Genomic DNA, 21,640 nt, shown 5'->3' with positions numbered 1-21,640 from the left:
TTTTACTAGCAGCTTCTGGAACCTAGAGGCTACTGGAACAGCTGATCTGTGCAGGATCCAGGTGTTGCACCCGCACAGATCACATCCTAGGTTTGGCCCAGACAAACCTATTTAAAGCGTCTTACTTAAAGCGTCTTACTTAAAGGTAACCTGCAAGCAGGAATTGGCACCCCAAACCATCTCCAGTACCTTATAGAGCAGGAGGAGTGACAAATCAATGACCCATCATTTCTGTAATGTATTGCAACATAAGTTTTATGCATATGTTAATTAGCTATAGAAAGTTAAGGGGGTGCAAAGTCAACTGATAGGATCTTCATTCTTCACGTCCCCTATGGATTGATTGACGCCTCTGAGTACAGGGACTGAGGGACGTCATTTCATACGTTTTCTGAAATCTTGCCACTTGCGCAGTGTTGATGCACCTGAGATTGTGCTCCAGCTTTCCTCAGTATCTGCACATGCATCAGAAGATTGTACAATCAGGTTCCCTTTAGGGTTTCAATAAGAGAGGAGCCAGGCCTGAACTGTCTAACCAATTGCCCAATTCAATCCATTCCATTAAGATCCTTAGTGGTGGGGAAATTCTTCTGCCAAGACTCCTGCTAACTGGAGTGGACCATTGGCTGGCTAAGAGCACATACTTGGGGACAACTAGTCATGGCCAGCAACATGAAGAGGCCCTGTTCTGCTCTTGCTTTGTGAGATATCACGTTTTCATTATGTATCTATTCCCCTAATGTATGCCATTCAGCTTGTATTGACCATATTTGCCAAGCTCCTAAAATACAGGCAGACCTGTCCAACTCCAAGAAGCTGGCAAATCTCCCAGACTGGGCGGCTCTCCATTATTCTCTAGGTAACGTGGACGTAGTATGTGGTAGTCACGTGACACATTTTGTGTTTGCATCACAAAAGGGGACATGGCACACCCCAAAATGGACATGGGCTCGGTCAGGGGTGTGGAACTACTAGCAACCGTTGGTAATTATGGTATTACCGTATTCTGTTCTTGTCTTCAGTCTTCAGTTTGGTCTTGTATCTCATTGTGATCTTCTGAGAACTTCCTACACGCACAGACGGTCCCACGTTGGCTCTTCTATCCCTATAGCTGTTGATGATTAGACAGTTCCTGGCACACACTTATAACAGTGCAGCCTCCCTGACTGTATGCTATGGTCTCTGACATTATTTAGGAGAATATAGACAAGAGGATTATTACAACTTCTCTATCTTCCCATGTGGTACAGTGCCGGACTCGTAGGGAAAGAGAAATCTAGGAACCCAAATGGCGTCTTCACTAGATTGCTACTCTATAGTGTTGTTGTGGCTTCAATGGGTTGCACCAAGTTTTGAAGTTATCAATAGGATAGGGGATAACTGCATGATCAATGGGAGTCCAACCAGCAATTCCGAGAATGGGGGTCCAGTTTTCCTTTCCAGTGGGCACTCTGCTTCCCCATTCATTCTCTTTCGTAGTTCTTGGCCCTCTTCAGCCCTCCAATAGAAAATGAATGGAGCAACAGAGCGTGTTGTCAGCCTGCCGATTCATGATGATGAGAAAATTGAACCCCTAGGCTCTGCACCGGTGGGAGTCCCAGTGATCAGACTTCCACCGATCCCATTGGGGTAACGTCTCATCTTGGTAGAGCCCCTTTAATATAACATTATATCACCATAAAGAGTTAAAGTGATGGTTCTATTTTATCCCAAATCGTCTGTGAAGGATTCTCTCTGCAAGGTGTTCAGCTCTTCTGAAGGGAAAACGGAGCCTTACACGTTCCGCATTGATATCGATGGGCTTCTGATTTAATACACAGATCTGTTTCCTCAAAGGTGAGAGATGTTCCTTGTGGCTTCTATAGCTAATAGCTGGTGGGGGCGCTCTTCTCACACAATTATTTGCCCTAAAATGGTGGGTCAACAAAGGTAATCTAAGGTAGACCACCCCTTTAAACACTTACCCTAGTGGTCACTTGCTACGTAAGGTGATCTGCGTACACATGGACCAGCATTGCTTGCAGGTATCCACCATCTCCAGACCTAGAACCATTCCACAAGTCTTCCATAAATAGCCTGTTATTATAATGACATCACCTCGGCCAGCGCTCGTCTTTCATGTTCTGCAGATTGGTATCTGCACTTAGACCGGGAGGATGATGAGGTCCAGACATCTGAACAGACTCTCGTGGTCAATTTACACAACCAGACGCTGAGCACGAGAGCTGACTCAGGAGGAAATCGGATGATGATACGGTCTTCATATTAAGATTTAGAGCAGATGGAACATCAAACCTTCGCCTCATCCGTGTGTGCATTTACCTGTAAAATCAATGCTAAAAGGAGTCTGCTATTTATCAAAAAAACAGCACCCATAGGACTAATCTGCAGTACCGTATACAGCCAATGGAGGCACTGTTTAAGAAAAATGTCGTACATGGTACATAGGTTTCCTATATGTAAAAGGGTAAGGCATTGTCTTCCGGGCTGCCATGGCACCCCTTTGAACCTCAGGGGGTGAAGAGGGGGCCACTGTCATCCACTTAGCACCCAAATACCATCATCATTGTTGGGTAAAAAATATGCAAATCTATTCTCCAGGATGTAATTAGGAGAACAGTGCACTCTGTATGCCGCCCTCTAGGGGCAGCCTCCTTAACATCACGCATGACTCAGTTAATAAGTCTACTATCATGGTGCGGATTTAATTGCCAAATTAGTATTTCTATTCCAAAAGGAACAGATTCCCAGCTATGGACAGCGCTGTTTCGGTCTTTTGGGCCTCCTCAGCATAGCGCAGGGATACTGATTTTTTAGATTAACCCCTGACCATCATCATTTTTGAGCATGGCGTTTGACGGGTTTAGTTCTTGGAGTAAGAGCATTTTCTAACACCTGCAGCTAGTCCCGGCTGTATAATACCGCCAGACCCTGGAAACCATGTAGCAGGGCTCCTGGTCAGCACTACATGATAGCATGATGCAGAGATACTTCTGTCATCTACCCAGTAATAATGCCTCTAATATATAATTTCACTGCATTAACCCAGGCCATACATTTTGGATTTCGTGCCCTGATCATACGCCGCTTCTTTCCCACGTGTTGCACCAGCAGCCATGTCAGACCGTTTATAATCGTGCCTGACAAACACTTCAATGGCAAACCATTCACAGACACGCCTGACACAGCTACCGAGTCAATTATGGGCTGACAGGGGACACGCCATGTTGTCAGGACAACTGGTGTCAACAGCGTTACAAACACCGCCTGGAGATACTGTATCTGACCATACGTCTTGCCTCATGAACTTCCTGTGTTTGTCCTAAGAAGCCTGGGAATGAAATTTCCTCACCAAACATGAATCCTTTTCCGCAATGATTTGTTCTGTAAAACGATCACCAGGCCGCCTCAAGAAATCCATCACAGTTTATCAAGTTATTATCAAGGGGGGAGCAGGAGCATTTGCTGAAGTAGGCAATTATATTCACATAGATTTACAGGTTACTGCAGCCAGCAATGTGGGTGTGTACAGCGGACATTAGACAGATTTCAGTAAGAATTTACACGGGAAACCATGTCTTATATTCACTGGCATGGGTCAAATAATATTCTGTTTTGTATCATTAACATTACCTGGAAGTCACATTCTTATATGTCAAATACAATAACTAAAAACTACTATAATACTGCCCACATACATACATACATAGGAGGTAGTATTATAGTAGTTATATTCTTGTACATAGGAGGTAGTATTATAGTAGTTATATTCTTGTACATAGAAGTAGTATTATAGTAGTTATATTCTTGTACATAGGAGTAGTATTATAGTAGTTATATTCTTGTACATAGGGGGTAGTATTATAGTAGTTATATTCTTGTACATAGGAGCAGTATTATAGTAGTTATATTCTTGTACATAGGAGTAGTATTATAGTAGTTATATTCTTGTACATAGGAGTAGTATTATAGTAGTTATATTCTTGTACATAGTAGCAGTATTATAGTAGTTATATTCTTGTACATAGGAGCAGTATTATAGTAGTTATATTCTTGTACATAGGAGGTAGTATTATAGTAGTTATATTCTTGTACATAGGAGCAGTATTATAGTAGTTATATTCTTGTACATAGGAGCAGTATTATAGTAGTTATATTCTTGTACATAGGAGGTAGTATTATAGTAGTTATATTCTTGTACATAGGAGTAGTATTATAGTAGTTATATTCTTGTACATAGGAGTAGTATTATAGTAGTTATATTCTTGTACATAGGAGGTAGTATTATAGTAGTTATATTCTTGTACATAGGAGCAGTATTATAGTAGTTATATTCTTGTACATAGGAGGTAGTATTATAGTAGTTATATTCTTGTACATAGGAGTAGTATTATAGTAGTTATATTCTTGTACATAGGAGCAGTATTATAGTAGTTATATTCTTGTACATAGGAGCAGTATTATAGTAGTTATATTCTTGTACATAGGAGCAGTATTATAGTAGTTATATTCTTGTACATAGGAGGTAGTATTATAGTAGTTATATTCTTGTACATAGGAGCAGTATTATAGTAGTTATATTCTTGTACATAGGAGCAGTATTATAGTAGTTATATTCTTGTATATAGGAGTAGTATTATAGTAGTTATATTCTTGTACATAGGAGGTAGTATTATAGTAGTTATATTCTTGTACATAGGAGGTAGTATTATAGTAGTTATATTCTTGTATATTGGAGCAGTATTATAGTAGTTATATTCTTGTACATAGGAGCAGTATTATAGTAGTTATATTCTTGTACATGGGAGGTAGTATTATAGTAGCTATATTCTTGTACATAGGAGCAGTATTATAGTAGTTATATTCTTGTACATAGGAGGTAGTATTATAGTAGTTATATTCTTGTATATAGGAGCAGTATTATAGTAGTTATATTCTTGTACATAGGAGTAGTATTATAGTAGTTATATTCTTGTGCATAGGAGCAGTATTATAGTAGTTATATTCTTGTACATAGGAGTAGTATTATAGTAGTTATATTCTTGTACATAGGAGGTAGTATTATAGTAGTTATATTCTTGTACATAGGAGGTAGTATTATAGTAGTTATATTCTTGTATATTGGAGCAGTATTATAGTAGTTATATTCTTGTACATAGGAGCAGTATTATAGTAGTTATATTCTTGTACATGGGAGGTAGTATTATAGTAGCTATATTCTTGTACATAGGAGCAGTATTATAGTAGTTATATTCTTGTACATAGGAGGTAGTATTATAGTAGTTATATTCTTGTATATAGGAGCAGTATTATAGTAGTTATATTCTTGTACATAGGAGTAGTATTATAGTAGTTATATTCTTGTGCATAGGAGCAGTATTATAGTAGTTATATTCTTGTACATAGGAGTAGTATTATAGTAGTTATATTCTTGTACATAGGAGTAGTATTATAGTAGTTATATTCTTGTATATAGGAGTAGTATTATAGTAGTTATATTCTTGTACATAGGAGCAGTATTATAGTAGTTATATTCTTGTACATAGGAGCCGTATTATAGTAGTTATATTCTTGTACATAGGAGGTAGTATTATAGTAGTTATATTCTTGTACATAGGAATAGTATTATAGTAGTTATATTCTTGTACATAGGAGCAGTATTATAGTAGTTATATTCTTGTAGATATAGAGTAATATTTTAGTAGTTATAATATACAGTTTGATTTTTACAGTATTTGTTCCAGTTTGTATCTTACTAGATGTTTGTATTAGAGCTGTGTCTCCCTTTTTGCTGTGGATAATTCTGTATATCTATCAGTTTCAATATGTAATAACCTCCGCATATATGAAGCCAGACAGTTGTATTTATATTACTGTCATGTTAATCCATCTGACAGATCATGATCCATGGAGACAGCACCTGCCCCTCTCTCTCGCCTCCTCCTGTATTTCCCTCCCCAGCACATTCCAGCTTTCCCTCTGCTTATAAGTCTTGTGACGCCAAAACCTGAAAATGTCCAAATATGGGAAAGGAGGAAATGCAAGTTTCTGTGATGAGGCAAATCCAGAAGATGAGAGAAGGCTAAAGAGGGGAGGAGGTGGAGGGATAAAACGTCAGGCGTAGCCCCCCTCCCTGTGCAGACAGGCAAAGTAACCACTGATCCCTCTCAGACAGACTCCAGGTCCTCAGCAGACACTTCCTATAGATTACTCCTGAGGGAGTGAAGGCAGCACAGGAGGAAGTTTTTATATCATAGGTTACTACCAAAATGTCATTGTCAGTAATCCCGCTGAATTTTACATATGTCACTATGGAGGATCCAGCTTTCCCAGAGTCCAGAATGGCAGATTTGCATAGTTTTGTAGTCTATATGCAAAATTGTTATTCAAAATCCAAGTCAAGGTCCCAGAGAAGACAATCTTAGAATAATAATTCAGTGTATTTTTAGGTTTGTTTTTTTTGTAAATTTGGTAAATTATCTTACAGTATAATAAAACGCTCAGCATGTTTGTAGAAGGCTATGAGCCGTGCAAGGGCTCGGTGTTTGCAGAACAACTTGATCTTCCCATTGGGACCAGTTTATTGTCTGAAGACAGAAAAAAATTCAGAAGTGGGTGAAACTGGGAAAAAAATACAGTTGTGCTATTTTCTCACGGGTATGTACGCTGTTCACTGTGCGGTAACTTGACGCACTACCTTTATTTTCTGTGACGGTACAATTGCCGAGATACACAAGTTAAAAAATTTGTTTTAAAAAAATCGTAAAACTTTGGAAAAAAAACCTGCGCACCGCTTTCTTATATCTCCATGTACGGAGCTGTGTAAGGTATATATTTTTGCTGGGTAAATTGTAATCTTTACTGATGACACTATGTGGCATTCATGACGTTTTGATCACGTGTTTTAAAATTTTTATATTTTCTTAGTATACTGTATTTCCCCGATAGTAAGACACCCCCAATAGTAAGACGTAGTGGGACTTTTTGGGGGTGGGCTAATGTAAGACCTACCCCGAAAGTAAGACATAGTAAATGTCTAAAAGTAAAAGTAAGACATACCATAGTAAACATAAGGCGCACCGGACAGCGCTGCGCCTTATAGTCCGGTGCGCCTTATATATGAACCTAGGCAGGACTATAAGGCGCATTACCCATGAGCGCCTTATAGTCCTGTCTAGGTTCATATATAAGGCGCACCGAACTATAAGGCGCAGCGCTGTCCGGTGTGCCTTATATGTGTTTGAAAGCGGCGGCACGCCGACTTTGCCGGCGGCCGCTTAACCCCCCGCATGCCGGCCGCTTCTATTCATTTCAATGGCACGCTTCCATTGAAATGAATGGAAGCGCTCGGCATGCAAGGAGTTAACGGGATTCTACCATTAAAAGAAGTTCTGTCCTCTTGACCACGTCAGAATAGCCTTAAAGAAGGCTGTTCGTCTGCTACCTTTTGCCATATCCAGCGCCGCCTTCTTCCTGAGCTGCGTCCTCCCCTTCTGTGTCGTCTTCTTTGGGCCTCATGGATGACGCATGTGCAGTCGGCTCTAACAGGCTCTCGCAGCCAGAGCCGACTGCGCATGCGTCATCCATGAGGCCCAAAGAAGACGACACAGAAGGGGAGGACGCAGCTGAGGAAGAAGGCGGCGCTGGCTATGGCAAAAGGTAGGAGACGAATAGCCTTTTTTAAGGCTATTCCGACGTGGTCAGAGGAAGGAACTTCTTTTAATGGTAGAATCCCTTTAAGCGGCGGCCGTCGGCAAAGTCTGCCTGCCGCTTCCATACATTGCAATGGGAGCGCGCTATTCAAATAGTATTCGCGCATCTCTAACTTCAATTGTAAGAAGTTACAATTGAAGTTAGAGATGAACGAATACTATTTGAATAGCATGCTCCCATTGCAATGTATGGAAGCGGCCGGCGGCCGCCGCTTAACTCCTCGCGTGCCGCCGCTTCAATCCATCAACCCCTGTCATTTTTTTTCTAATATAAGACATACCCCGAAAGTAAGACATAGTGGGACTTTTGGGGGTAAAAAGAATGTAGGACACTGTCTTACTTTCGGGGAAACATGGTAGTACTGCTAGCACAGGCTTTGGGCCTATATGGTAACATCCCAGACCACGTGACGTCTGGGACATTATCATACAGGCCCGAAGCCTGCTAGGATTAACATTGGATCCCGTAGAGGTGAGTAATAGTGTTTATTATGTTCCCTCACCTCCCCTGGGGCTCCGACTATTATACTCGGGTCTGAAAAGACCCCTGAGTATAATAATAGCGGTAGCGGGATCGAGGCCTGGGCCCGGGCCTCCTCATTGCCGCCCTCCACGGCCTATAGTAGAAGGGGAAGCAGGGGCAACAGTGAGCAGTCCCAGAGAGTTAGATAAATAGGCCGCTACCTGTTGGGGATACTCCAGCAGGTAGCTGCCTATTATAAAACAAAAAAAAAAAAAAACGGCAATAAGACGTCTGTGTCTCAGGAGGCGTGATGACTAAACCAGCGCAGGAGAGTGGCCTTCTCCTGCGCTAATTTAAGAAAAAAATTTTAAAAAAATTGTTGCGGCTGCCGCACCCCTCCGGACCGCCGCCTGAGGCCTGAGGCCGTTAGTTATCCATCCCTGGCAGTTCCTGCAGAAACCTTGTGCTGGGATTTTGCCTCTAATCTTGAAGGTACAGTGGCCGTGCCTTTGTCATCTCCATGACATATACTGTCTATATGTAGAGATTAGTGAACCGGTTCTGATAACATTTTCCAAAAATTTTGGGCTAGACCTCTATCCCCTATCTAAAGCTTTTGAACTAAGTAGACCCAGTTGAGGTGCGGAAACATAATAATCTGCCATATTCACCGACCCTCACTTCTTCTGGGCTCCATCACAAGGCACCTAGTGTTTTCTCAGCGTCTTCTGGCCTCTTGGATGATGTCACACACTCCGAGGAACGGCTAAAGACTGTACTTGAGCCTCAGTGGTCACATGGAGAGCAATAACGTCATGATGCTCAGAAAAAGGCTGGCAACTCCTGTACAACGTTGCGGAGGTTCCCAAGACCCAGAAGTGAGGGACCTGGGAACGCAGGAGGAGGAGGAGGGCCGGCAGCCTCCACTCGGCGAAACGGAGGCTCTGGCCCTGCCCATGACATATCCAGAATGACCACCGGTTGGCACTGTTTTATTGCTCTGTGTGCAATCAATCTCCTTCTTGCAATATAATAAAGATAAATTTGAAGGGAAATCGGTTTTCCTGGTCCAGATGTGGGAGCTTCGTTATACTCGGGATAGAGCCACCATATGCTGTCCAGACACAGCAGGGATCTCATTCGTTTCCACATTACATTTCTGGCCATGTGCTGTTTGTTTTTCCTGCCTCATTAGAAGGTAAAACATTCCAGTATTACAGCTCATTACTACAATAGTATAAGTAATCCACTTAATAGGCGCCCTGTTATTTACTTTAGTGGCGGTCCTGCTCGTGGGACCTCGGCTGATCAATGAAGGTGCCACAACGCTCATTGGGTCCCACAGATCATAGACTACCCGGAGGACATTGGGCTGCTGCAGGTGTAGCTCGCAGCAAAGATTCAGTTCACTGCCTTAATCATGTATCTAAATATCCTTGCCATCCATGATTTATAACCACAACATCCCTATGTAATGGGCCGTGTAAAGTCAAATTTCGTCATCGTAGTAAGCCAAAAACTTTCAAGCACTATTACATGGGGCGTGAGTCATCGTTTAGCAAGCGCCATCTGACAGTACAGCATGTAGGGTGGCACTTGTATGATAGGTCATCAATTAAAGATCAGTAGGGGTCCAACACTCCCAAATAGACTGCTGAGCAAACCCACCAAGGGTGCCATGACATTCCAGTGGGAACAGGGGCATAACTACCGGGGTAGTAGCGGTAGCGGCTGCCACAGGGCCCGGGATATTAGGCGACCTGGCGACAGCCGCTATCGCCGCGTTTTTTTTAATAGGTCGTTACCGGCTGGAGTTAAGTGACGCCGCGGGCCTCACAAGCACTATTATACTCAGGGGGTCTTTTCGGCCCCCGAGTATAATAATCGGAGGCCCAGGAGAGGTGACGGAACATAAAAAACTGTGTTACTTACCTCTCCGGGTAGGCCTTAGGCCTACTTGTGTGATGTCCCTGAGGTCACATGACCGGGACCTGCGTCTATATGCGTCACGACACAGGCCCCCGGTCACATGATGTCCAGGACGTCATTGAAGATGGCCGACAACAGCGGAGAGTGCTGTGGAGCCGGAGATAGGTAAATAACAGTAATAGGTTTTTTTTATGTCTTTACCCCCCTGGGTCTCTCATTATTATACTCTGGAGTCTGAAATGACTATAAGTATAATAATTGTTCATGGGTGTCCACAATTGAGCATAATACTGGGTGATGGGGCCACTATGGTGCATAATAGTGTGCGCAGGGGTCACTATGGGGCAGAATACTGTGTACTGGGGCCACTATGGGGTATAATACTGTGCGCAGGGGCCACTATGGAGGATAATACTGTGTGCAGGGGTCACTATGGGGCATAATACTGTGTGCAGGGGCCACTATGGGGTATAATACCGTGTGCAGGGGCCACTATGGGGCATAAAACTGTGTGCAGAGGCCACTATGGGGGATAATACTGTGTGCAGGGGCCACTATGTGGGATAATACTGTGTGCAGGGGCCACTATGGGGGATAATACTGTGTGCAGGGGCCACTATGTGGGATAATACTGTGTGCAGGGGCCACTATGGGTCATAATACTGTGTGCAGGGGCCACTATGGGACATAATACTGTGTGCAGGGGCCACTATGGGGCAAAATACTGTGTGCAGGGGCCACTATGTGGGATAATACTGCGTACAGGGGCCACTATGGGGGATAATACTGTGTATAGGGGCCACTGAGTGGAAAGATGGCTGCATGTCTTGATTCAACTTTATCTGCATCCTGAGGTCACAGACAGAGTCTAACACAATGGCGCCGCCTTTTCAGTCCTTTGGTAAAATAAATTATTTGGTTGGAGTCCCCAAGGAAAATATCTCCCAGGGGTTCCCTGAATCTAGAAAGGTTAGTAAAGATCCTGTATGATACCTATAGATCTAGAAAGGGGATGTCTTCATAAGAATGGCCTTGCATTGACAAAACAATAAAATACTCCAAAAAAAAAACAAAAAAACTTTTTTTTTTCTTAAATGTATTTATTTAATGATTTTTTCATAACCACAGGAATTTCCCAAAATAGCAAAAAAATTTGTCCTATAAAAATATCTTGTATTTTTTTTCTATACATACAATGCATTTTTACAATACCAGAAAAAGTCTCATTGGTACCAGATAGATCTCAACTTCAGTTTTAAAAAAAAAAAAAATATAAAAAAAACCTTTTCAGAACATTTCCCTTTATACAGAAAATGCTAAATATATATATATATATATATATATATATATATATATATATATATATATATATAAAAAGAAAAGGAATAAAACAAGATTGGAGGAAGTTGGAGAATACAAAGCGTTGGCTTCCTCTGTTAAGGGTCTTTGGGTTGCTCCCCATTTACTGTACAAGTCAAAATGAAGGAGGGGACATTGTGTGAAGGGATTTTTGTGAGTCTTTACAAGGAATGTCAACAGTACAAGTAATACATGGAAAATACAAGAACAGTCTAAGAGTAAAGGCTCATATATATGGATGTTGTAGATTTGTATTTCTTAAAGGGATCCTATCATACAAACGCTTTTTATTCTCATTAACACGTCGGAATAGCCTTAAGAAAGGCTATTTTTCTCCTACCTTTAGATGTCATCTCCGCGCCGCCGTTCCGTAGGAATCCCGGTTTTTGTCGGTATGCAAATGAGTTATCTCGCAGCACTGGGGGCGGTCCCCAGCGCTCAAACAGCACTGGGGGCGTCCCCAATGCTGCCAGAGAACTCTTTCCAGCTCTTCATCCTCTTCTTCCGGCACAGGTTTCAGACTTCTAGGCCTCGGGCAGAGCAGAACGCGCATGCCCACAGGCCACGAGAAAATGGCTGCTTACAATACTGTGTAAGCGGCCATTTTCTTGTGGCCTTTGGGCATGCACAGTCTGCTCGGCCCGAAGCCTAGAAGTCTGAAACCAGCACTGACAGAAGACGGGTGAAGAGGACATTGCTGAAGAAGATGGAGGCGGCGCTTGGAGAGAATTCTCTCGCAGCATTGGGGACGCCCCCAGTGCTGTTTGAGCGTTGGGGCCCACCCCCAGTCCTGCGAGAAAACTCATTTGCATACCGACAAAAAACGGATTATATACCGAGCAGCGGCCCGGACAAGACATCTAAAGGTAGGACAAGAATAGCCTTTCTTAAGGCTATTCTGACGTGTTAATGAGAAAAAAAAGTGCGTTTGTATGAGAGGATCCCTTTAAAGGACAATTCCAGTCACCACTGACAGTCCATATTCCGAATGTCCCTCCCATCATGCATCACCATGGCATGTAGACCTATTTTTGACATTACCCTGGGATAGGCTCTTTCCTACTTTCAATGTAAGACTGGGTTCCACATCTGCGTTTGAGTCTTTGTTTGCAGACTCCTTCACTGTGTCCTACAAGCCCAACTTTTTTACCTGGTGGGTTCCGTTAAAACCAGACACCCCACGGATCCCATTACAGTCAATGGGGTCTCCCTGGCTCTGTTTGTGCCTGTCATAGAACGAATATGATAGGGTCCATTTTTCTGATCCTCCAACAGACCAGAAGAACAGAAACCCAAACGCAGAGGTGAATTTAGCATAATTGGTATGAGATGAGAAGAAGAGTGGGGGAAGGGAAGTGACAACTGCTCTGAGAAGATTTCTGGATCACAAAATTGGTTGTCACTGTTCAGTGCGGAGTTGACAAAACAAACCAGATATATTTGCTTCTCTAGGACTAACCAGTATCGTATTGCCCCTATGGGCCTAGAAGTATAAATTTTAACAATTTTAAGAATTTTCATATGACTGGAATAGCACTTTACGTCATATCCCAAGATGACCCAAATATGTTTTGGTGTAACGCCCATATATATGAGGAGGAGAGGAAACTATAAGATACGTGGTCAACAAGAAGAACTGGATAGGGCAAAAAAACACGGCATTGTTGCCAATAAAGTCCCAGCACTTTGCCCTACCTTGTTTTACTATCATTTTAGTTTATTAAAAGCAAGTGATATGAGGACAAGAACATAGAAGTAACCAAAAAGTGGGGCCTAGAACATGCTCAGAAAGAAACAATTCTATAGAAGATCTTGGAGAAAACTTCCCGTCTGGAAATTGTCCAAGAAGAAAACAGTCATCAAGCGAAGAACCGAGACAAGACCTTAGGAAGGGCAGACGATGGCCACATAGAAGAACCAGCCTCTAGAAACAGAAGGACTCAGAGAGAACCTACTAGAGATGGATTGACGAGAGCTTGGCAGTAGGACGCCTGGTAGAGAAGTGTCACAAGAAAAGCTAATAAGAAGACTATAGGAGAGTTGTCGGCAAACAAGAGATGTTGAGTAAAAAGAGTGAGGAGGAAGTGCCAAGGAAGTGGACAAAGGAAGAGAAGAACTTCTGAATCAGATAATGGATGATATGAACTTGAAGATGTTCTCTCCGATCTTCCCTCATCGAACCGAGCAGATGGAGACAAGGCAATAAGCCAAGATTATCTTGGGTGAAAACAAAAAATGAACACGTTGAAACTGACCCTGCGCATTCCTTTATGGAATGGTGGAACATCTAATACTCTTTAGATAGTAGGCCAACATTGGTACATTTGGCCAACTTTAGTCTAATGTGTATCTCCACCTTTAAGACAAGGTGATTTAAAATTTAGTAGGAGGAATGGAGGAGCAGAGACATCAAGGAGCGGGCTAAAAACACAAACTACTTATAGTGCCACCTCGTTGATATCACCACCCAAATTTGCATGGAAAATGGTCTTCGAAAGAAAATGTCCTCAGAAAGAAGATGGCCTGTATGCATAGTATATGATGGCACTGAAATCTGTCACAGGAAATCAGGTCTAGATAAAGCGGTGGTCTTCTAAAGAGGTTGTCGTATGGAGAGACTTTACCGGTGATGGAAAAGATGGACGTTGGCATGAAGAGAAGAGGATGAAAAAGTGACTTCATTTGGCCAAGCTAGGGATGGGAGAAATGACTCGGTTAGGAAAAGAATAGACAAGTCAATGAGTAGAAAACCCATCAAACTACTACCTGAGAAAAGCTACACGGGAAGGCAGCAGTCAATAGGCAGCGACTCAAAAAAAGAAGAGACAATGTGAGGATGCCCTGAGAAAGAGGCCTATAAAAATGACAAGATGGAGGAGCAAAAAGAAAGAACAAAGACGATGACAGCAAATCATAAAAAGTTACCACATTATCCATGGAGGACAATGGGACAGGAAACGTAAAAGAGAATAAAATACACGAAGAAGGGGCCGTACACTGTGGTAGCAAAACATTCAAGAACGATTTCCAAGTTTTATGTAAAACAATTTAAAAACAAAAACAGTTCGTAGTTATTCTATCCACTGGTCACTAGCCATTCTGTCCATGTAAAGCTGCTCAATGCAAAATGGTAGGCGGACACGACTTAAGGTAACATCGTCATGGGCAGATCTGTTTGATATACAAAAAAGACCCCTTTCCATTTGTGTTCTGTCCATTGGATTTGCAAAATTTTCAGAAAATTGCCATATTTGGCAAATTCCTATAGACGTTGTTTCTCCGGTGGAACAGGATTAGTGTTTAGGTTGATGTAATACATAGAGATGAGCGAGTAGTATTCAATTTATCGATTGAATTCTACGGTATTCGAAATACTCGTACTCGATCGAGTACCGCTCGCTATTCGAATGGAAAAGTTCGATGCAGAACCAGCATTGATTGGCCGAATGCTATACAGTCGGCCAATCAATGCTGGTTCTTCTCCTACCTTTGGAAGTCTTCTCCGTGCAGCTTCCCCACGGCGTCTTCCGGCTCTTCATTCACTCTGCCAGGCATCGGGCCTGGGCAGAGCCGACTGCGCATGTCGGCTTGTAGTGTGGGCATGTGCAGTCGGCTCTGCCCAGGCTCGATGCCTGGCAGAGTGAATTCAGAGCCGGAAGACGCCGCGGGGACGCTGCACGGAGAAGACTGCTCGGAGGATCCAGCCCGACCCTCACTCGTGGACTTGGTAACTATAATTTGATCAAACGTTGCCTACCCCTGAAACAAGCATTTTCCCCCCATAGACTATAACAGGGTTCGATATTCGATTCGAGTAGTTGAATATTGAGGGGCTACTCGAAACGAATCTCGAACATTTTACTGTTCGCTCATCTCTAGTAATACATAATAATAAGCAGACGTTTCACCACCTCCTGTTCTTAATCCCGAGCCCTAGATGCTTACTATTTAGGTATTCGAAGCCAACCGACCCGTTGGCTATAGATTTCGCAGAATCCAACTTTTTGTATAAAATAAAACATCTTAAAAGCAAAGCCATGAAGCACATTGTGCCTCCGAGTCGTCAACCATTGATAGGCTGCTGTTTTTATGATTGATACGGCCTCTCCGCCATGAATAAGTCATAAGCGGTGCTTTAATATAAATTATACCGTGCGTACAACACCCCCATCCATCATATCCTATGGATGATTAATGGAGTCAGAATACAGAACTGATCTTCAAAAAAAAAAAACCTAAAAAATACTAAGTGCTTACTCCTGCCTGGACTTCAGACGTATACCGGGGCCATGGGTACTGGCGGTCTTCAGCTCTGGTTTATAGTGAGGCCCCAAAAGGTTATTTTCCATTTACATGTATGTATATGGGTCTTCTAAATATGTAACACGTCATGGTCGAATACAAAAATAAAGCCTTGGCAATATTCTAATTTTTGTAGCCAAGTGGGAGTGTAAATCTGACCATAGATTTGGCCAATATGACCAACATTGAGCATTCATGTCCACGTATTGTGCTTCCTTCTCCCCCCGTAACCGTCACATTCTTGGTCGCTACTTTCAACGCTCCAAAAATAAGCCCTAATATGTTCCATAAGGAGTATATACGTAGCCAACCTAGACACCATGGCTTATGGCGGTGGAAGGGTTAAGTTTAATACAGATGGGGGTTTTAGGGGAATGTGGCCAATCTCGTGTCAGGAGAGCGATGAAAGGTTTCAGCTGCCTTCTTTCTCTCTGGGGACCCCTTGATGATCTATCCAATACGCCTGCACCCAGGTCAATGCTAAAATTATTTACAGTGTGCGAGTACGGAGATGTCCGTAAAAACACGTAGCTCTCAACTCTGTCTGAGAATGTAGTAGATGACAGCGAACAAAAGGAACAAACTAGAAACGGGGCCCCTGAGAGGCATCTGGAGGCCATTCTGTAGGCAAGCGGCTACTTTATATCCAAGATATCCATTCTTGTGCATCATGGACACAAATTGGTGGCTAAAAATACATTGAGGGGTAATTTTATTTTGTTAGATTTGTTCCTAATCCTTATATAAGGATGCTGACCGTCACTGTATATGAATATACCCTTTAACACTAGAAGTCCCAGAGAGGGGTCATTTAACATTTCTACCATTGCTTCAAATGGGACTTCTAGTGTTAAGAGTGGGGACACAATTAGGACCCGTGACAACCCAGGCAGTGGTCTTGATGGATTCAGAACTCATTAAACTTGGCCTGATATTAAGTGTGTCCTATAATTTTACAAATCTGCAGCCATTCATTTTTTTATTTTAAGGGACCGCGATGGGGTCACCAATGGTGCTGACGTTATCTAGCCCATATTGTGTGCGGTTGTTCTACTGACTGACGATGATCCTGATGTTTATTTGGCCAGTGTTGGTGAACACGATGGTAAACTCAGACTAGAGATGAAAATACCCCTGATAATGACCTCAATAACAGTGTCCCTTCTGGTCTTGTTTTGGTACATGTTCCAGTCTAGGGAACAGCAATGGGGGTCATAACAGTGTCGCTTGTTCAAAACATTCCTCGTAGTCTTTGTTCCTTGTATGTATTTTCTGTGCTGCCTGTCTACGCCTCTGATATTCTAAAAACTCCTCCTTCAAGGCTGCGCAACGCTCTTCTGGGCTGGACAAAGCCTGAGGGTAACGACTTTCCAACGCGTCCACTGGTCCCGAACCTGCCGGGCATGGGGCTGCCTCTGAAGGAAGCTTTACATCTGCGGAAGAAGAGACAAAAAGTTTTAGCAGTAACAATAGCAAAAGGAGTTTTCTGGTCTCTAGGTGGTTTATTCTGTGGAGAAGTCATCAACATCTGACGCCCGGACCCCCACTGATCAGCTGATCTGGCAGTCTCCAGCCGGCAGAGACTATCGTATTGGACAGGGATGGAAGCATCTCTGCTCCTTTTCACGTAACAGGCACAGAGTTGCAGTAACTTGGCACCACTGTTGCATGGGAGAAGTCATCAGCATCTGACGCCCGGACCTCCACTGATGAGCTGATCTGGAAGTCTCCAGCCGACAGAGACTATCATATTGGACAGGGATGGAAGCATCTCTGCGCCTTTTCACGTAACAGGCACAGAGTTGCAGTAACTTGCTGCATTGGACAGCACTGCATTGGTCCAGCTAATCTGGCTGCTGGACCGTCACCGATCAGATACTGATCTCGTGACTCAATGTGACAAACCATCTGGGGGCCAGAAACACCCTTTCATTATTTCAATAGTTCCGAGCAAAACACCTCCCCAACCATTTTTTGTAAAACGTGGCTCAGCCTGTCCGACATGTTGAGAGATCTGTAAGTATTCCCAGATAAGTTATGTTCACTGCTCATAGGGATCAAATTAAGATTTTGGGGGAAAAAAATTGTCAGGAACATAAATCAGCAACATGACCTTTAAATGGTAAATTTCAGCAGTGCAGAGACCGAAGCAACTGAATACGTGGAATACATGGCACGTAAGATCCAATAAGTCTCCAGTCAAGCCTCCACTTGCAAACCTTGGCGCACGTCATCACCCGATTATCAAGCAATAGAAATTCAATGGACAATGAACTTGTCACCGAGTCTATGAAGGGATGGAAAGTTCCTAAGCTGCATTCATCTTGGCAAGGGAGGCTCCCTATCCCCAAGGAGCGATTACTGTAATTACACAAAGACTAATGTTTTTCTTGTAAAACTCTTCTGAGACGTTGTCTTGTTCCATTCCAAGCCCCGGGCCTTGTGAGAAGGCATCCATGTTTTTCCATGAAGGAGGTGGCCCGAGTCATCCGAGATCCTCATGAGAAGGAATAAGTATGGATTCTCAGCTTATGATTTAAAGACATCATGCCCAAGACGCCTCAGTCTTCCCGACGGCCCACCGTGCAGGTTTATAAGGAGGTCAAGGAAAGTTCTGAGATGGACCAATACAAGTAACTACTTCTGTGCTCAAATGATGGTCACTAAGACAGTAAAGAGTCTCTAGGTAACCTGGAGGACCTTGTGGAGAGTTGGGTACTAGTACACTATTTATTGGCAAATAGGGAGGGGCGAACAGGGGCGTAACCAGACAACTTTGTTATAGACTTTCCAAAAAATGTGGGGTTCGGCAACCCACAAACCACTATGGTACTTTGGGGTCTGAGCAGAGGCCCAGGGGAGGAGAGTCGCTTCTGGTCCCCTGAATGATGACAGTGGTCCCCTGGGACTACTGAGGCCTGTGGTTGTGACTCAGCAGTCATGTGGTGCACGCCGATCTCATGAGGCTTCGATACAATCAGGGGAACAGAAGAGACCCACAGAAAACGGGGGTTCCGCTCTGGACATGGCGATGGAGCCCGAGAGAGGTGAGTAACACTGTTTGTTATGCTTACTCACTTCTACCCTGAGCTTCCTGTTTTTACTCTAATTTCTGGCAAACCTCATGAATATAAGAAGAACATTGTGAGGTTCACGCCACATCGCCACTATGGCCAGTGCAGCAGTCACGTGACCATGAATGAAATGTCATCAGAGACCAGCGCCGCACCTCCCATGAGGCGACCGCTTCAGGCGGCACTATGCCAGGGCCCCGGGGAGGGCGGCATTTTTGTTTACCTAAGCCAGTCCAGGACAAGCTGTTCTGGACTGGCTTAGCGTCACCGAGCGGTGCATTGGGGAGGCCCTGTGGACGCAGTGCTGCTCCAGCGGCCTCCCCTCACGCTCAGGCAGAGAGCAGGTCCTCTCCTTGCCTGCTCTCTGGCTGCTAATGCCACTCCGCCACGCCCCCTTCGCTCCGCCCCCTCCTCCTGGGGGGGGGGCTTTCTGTCGCCCGCCTCGGGCGGCCAAACAGGCAGGTTCACCCCTGTCAGAGACTAGTGGCAGTATTAAATGAACCACAGGAACCATATTTTGATTAGAGGGGCTTGTCCTAAATTGGAATTAAGTCTAATGTGCATGGCCACCTTTAAACTTAGAAGATTGCACCACTGTGTACACATTGTGCAGCTAGTGACCTTGTAGGCCAATTCATCTTACACAACTTTGCAGTCTACAGTCTACTCTTTAGTCCGGGCCCTCGTGCTATGCCCTATTTTTGGGATGTGTTATTTTGTTTGATTCTTTGTTAGGCACAGATGACTTAACTTGAAGTCGGTTGACCTCCTTTGTGATCAAAAGCTTTTCCTTATGTGACACTTCCACCAAACATCTCGTGGTTCTGTCTTGTTGTGATCTCTTAGACTGAATCCTTCACCTCCACCAAATCCGTTTTATTTTTCTTATCTGGGAAATAGCTGTGCCCCGGTCAGGATTTCCTGGCAATTCCCACACTCAGCTTCTTGGAATCCTCAGCGTGTGGCCCGTAATTGCCCCCACGGGGGAGCCCAATGTTTCCACTTATTGACGTTGCAAGACGAGGCCTGTCCTTGGTGTTGTCTCGCTTGAAGAAGAGAGGAGGAGGCGCTGATCCCTGGAGGTGACCAATGTTCTACAAATCCCCAGAGGACTCCTGGCCAGCCGACATTTAGGAGCTTAATTCGCTCTGACAGCACAATTAATACCGTCACGTGGACTGGTAACTACATAGACAGAAAATATAGGAACGGAAAAGTCTATCGGTGTGGCCAGAACTCCGGCGGTTTTTAGGCCATTGTTGGGTTTACTTCTCTTCACATTCAAAGCTACAATCGAAATTTTGGTTTTGCGTTATTAGATAGCAGCGCAGTGTGAATGGTGCTATAGATAATTATAACACAGCTTAATTGAGGTCATAAGTCTGACAGCAGACACAATGTGACTGGAGTAGAAGACACACTTTATCCAGAAAAATACAATAGATAATGATTCACTCACTTTGTCTTTCTACCTCTCCAGCCGAGATGGTGGAGATGGTTTGGCCGCTGTTACCACTACGATAGACCTGGAGAGCATCCAAAAGATCAACTTCCAGAGTAAACTCAGAGTCCCATTCGTAGTTCTCATCCACAGATGTATTCCTCCTGTACAGGACAACACTATATTATCATTTCATAGACAACAATTTCAGAGATCGATATTTCACTGAACTTACCAAATTATATTGGATCTAAAAAAAAATTGTGAATGGCAAATACCAAGTCAACATGACTAGAGATGAGTGAACAGTAAAATGTTCGAGGTTCAATATTCGTTTCGAGTAGCCCCTCAATATTCGACTACTCGAATCGAATATCGAACCCTATTATAGTCTATGGGGAGAAATGCTCGTTTCAGGGGTAGGCAACGTTCAATCAAATTATACTTACCAAGTCCATGAGTGAGGGTCGGGCTGGATCCTCCGAGCAGTCTTCTCTGTGCAGCGTTCGCGCGGCATCTTCCGGCTCTGAATTCAGTCCGCCAGGCATCGGGCCTGGGCAGAGCCGACTGCGCATGTCCGCACTACAAGCGATGCCTGGCAGAGTGAATTCAGAGCCGGAAGACGCCGCGGGGAAGCTGCACGGAGAAGACTTCTAAAGGTAGGAGAAGAACCAGCGTTGATTGGCCGACTGTATAGCATTCGGCCAATCAATGCTGGTTCTGCATCGAACTTTTCCATTCGAATAGTGAGTGGTACTCGATCGAGTATGAGTATTTTGAATACCGTAGTATTCGATCAAATACCTACTCGATCAAGTACTACTCGCTCATCTCTAAACATGACCATTGTGTACAGATCATAGTTATATTTTATACATAGGGGGCAGTATTATAGTATTATATTCTTGTACATAGGAGCAGTATTATAGTAGTTATATTCTTGTACATAGGAGGTAGTATTATAGTAGTTATATTCTTGTACATAGGAGTAGTATTATAGTAGTTATATTCTTGTACATAGGAGGTAGTATTATAGTAGTTATATTCTTGTACATAGGAGTAGTATTATAGCAGTTATATTCTTGTACATAGGAGCAGTATTATAGTAGTTATATTCTTGTACATAGAAGCAGTATTATAGTAGTTATATTCTTGTACATAGGAGTAGTATTATAGTAGTTATATTCTTGTACATAGGAGCAGTATTATAGTAGTTATATTCTTGTACATAGGAGCAGTATTATAGTAGTTATATTCTTGTACATAGGAAGTAGTATTATAGTAGTTATATTCTTGTACATAGGAGCAGTATTATAGTAGTTATATTCTTGTACATAGGAGCGGTATTATAGTAGTTATA

The 21,640-nt window shown here is 43.2% G+C and overlaps 1 protein-coding gene across 1 annotated transcript in view; it reads right to left on the bottom strand.

The window, feature by feature from the left end:
• Nucleotides 1-16,586: 16,586 nt before the first annotated feature.
• The window catches only part of IGSF9 (immunoglobulin superfamily member 9), a 79,252-nt gene continuing 74,198 nt past the window's right edge, over nt 16,587-21,640 (bottom strand). The window contains exons 20-21 of the mRNA XM_075283290.1: nt 20,299-20,444; nt 16,587-17,198 (exon numbers count right to left, since the gene is read on the bottom strand). Coding sequence (XP_075139391.1) covers nt 16,978-17,198; nt 20,299-20,444 — 367 coding nt within the window. The 3' untranslated portion in view covers nt 16,587-16,977. The remainder of the gene's footprint in view (nt 17,199-20,298; nt 20,445-21,640) is intronic.

The sequence above is a fragment of the Leptodactylus fuscus genome, chromosome 7, assembly GCF_031893055.1.
Source record: "Leptodactylus fuscus isolate aLepFus1 chromosome 7, aLepFus1.hap2, whole genome shotgun sequence".
Lineage (NCBI taxonomy): Eukaryota > Metazoa > Chordata > Amphibia > Anura > Leptodactylidae > Leptodactylus > Leptodactylus fuscus.
This window is presented reverse-complemented; position numbering and strand designations above follow the sequence as displayed.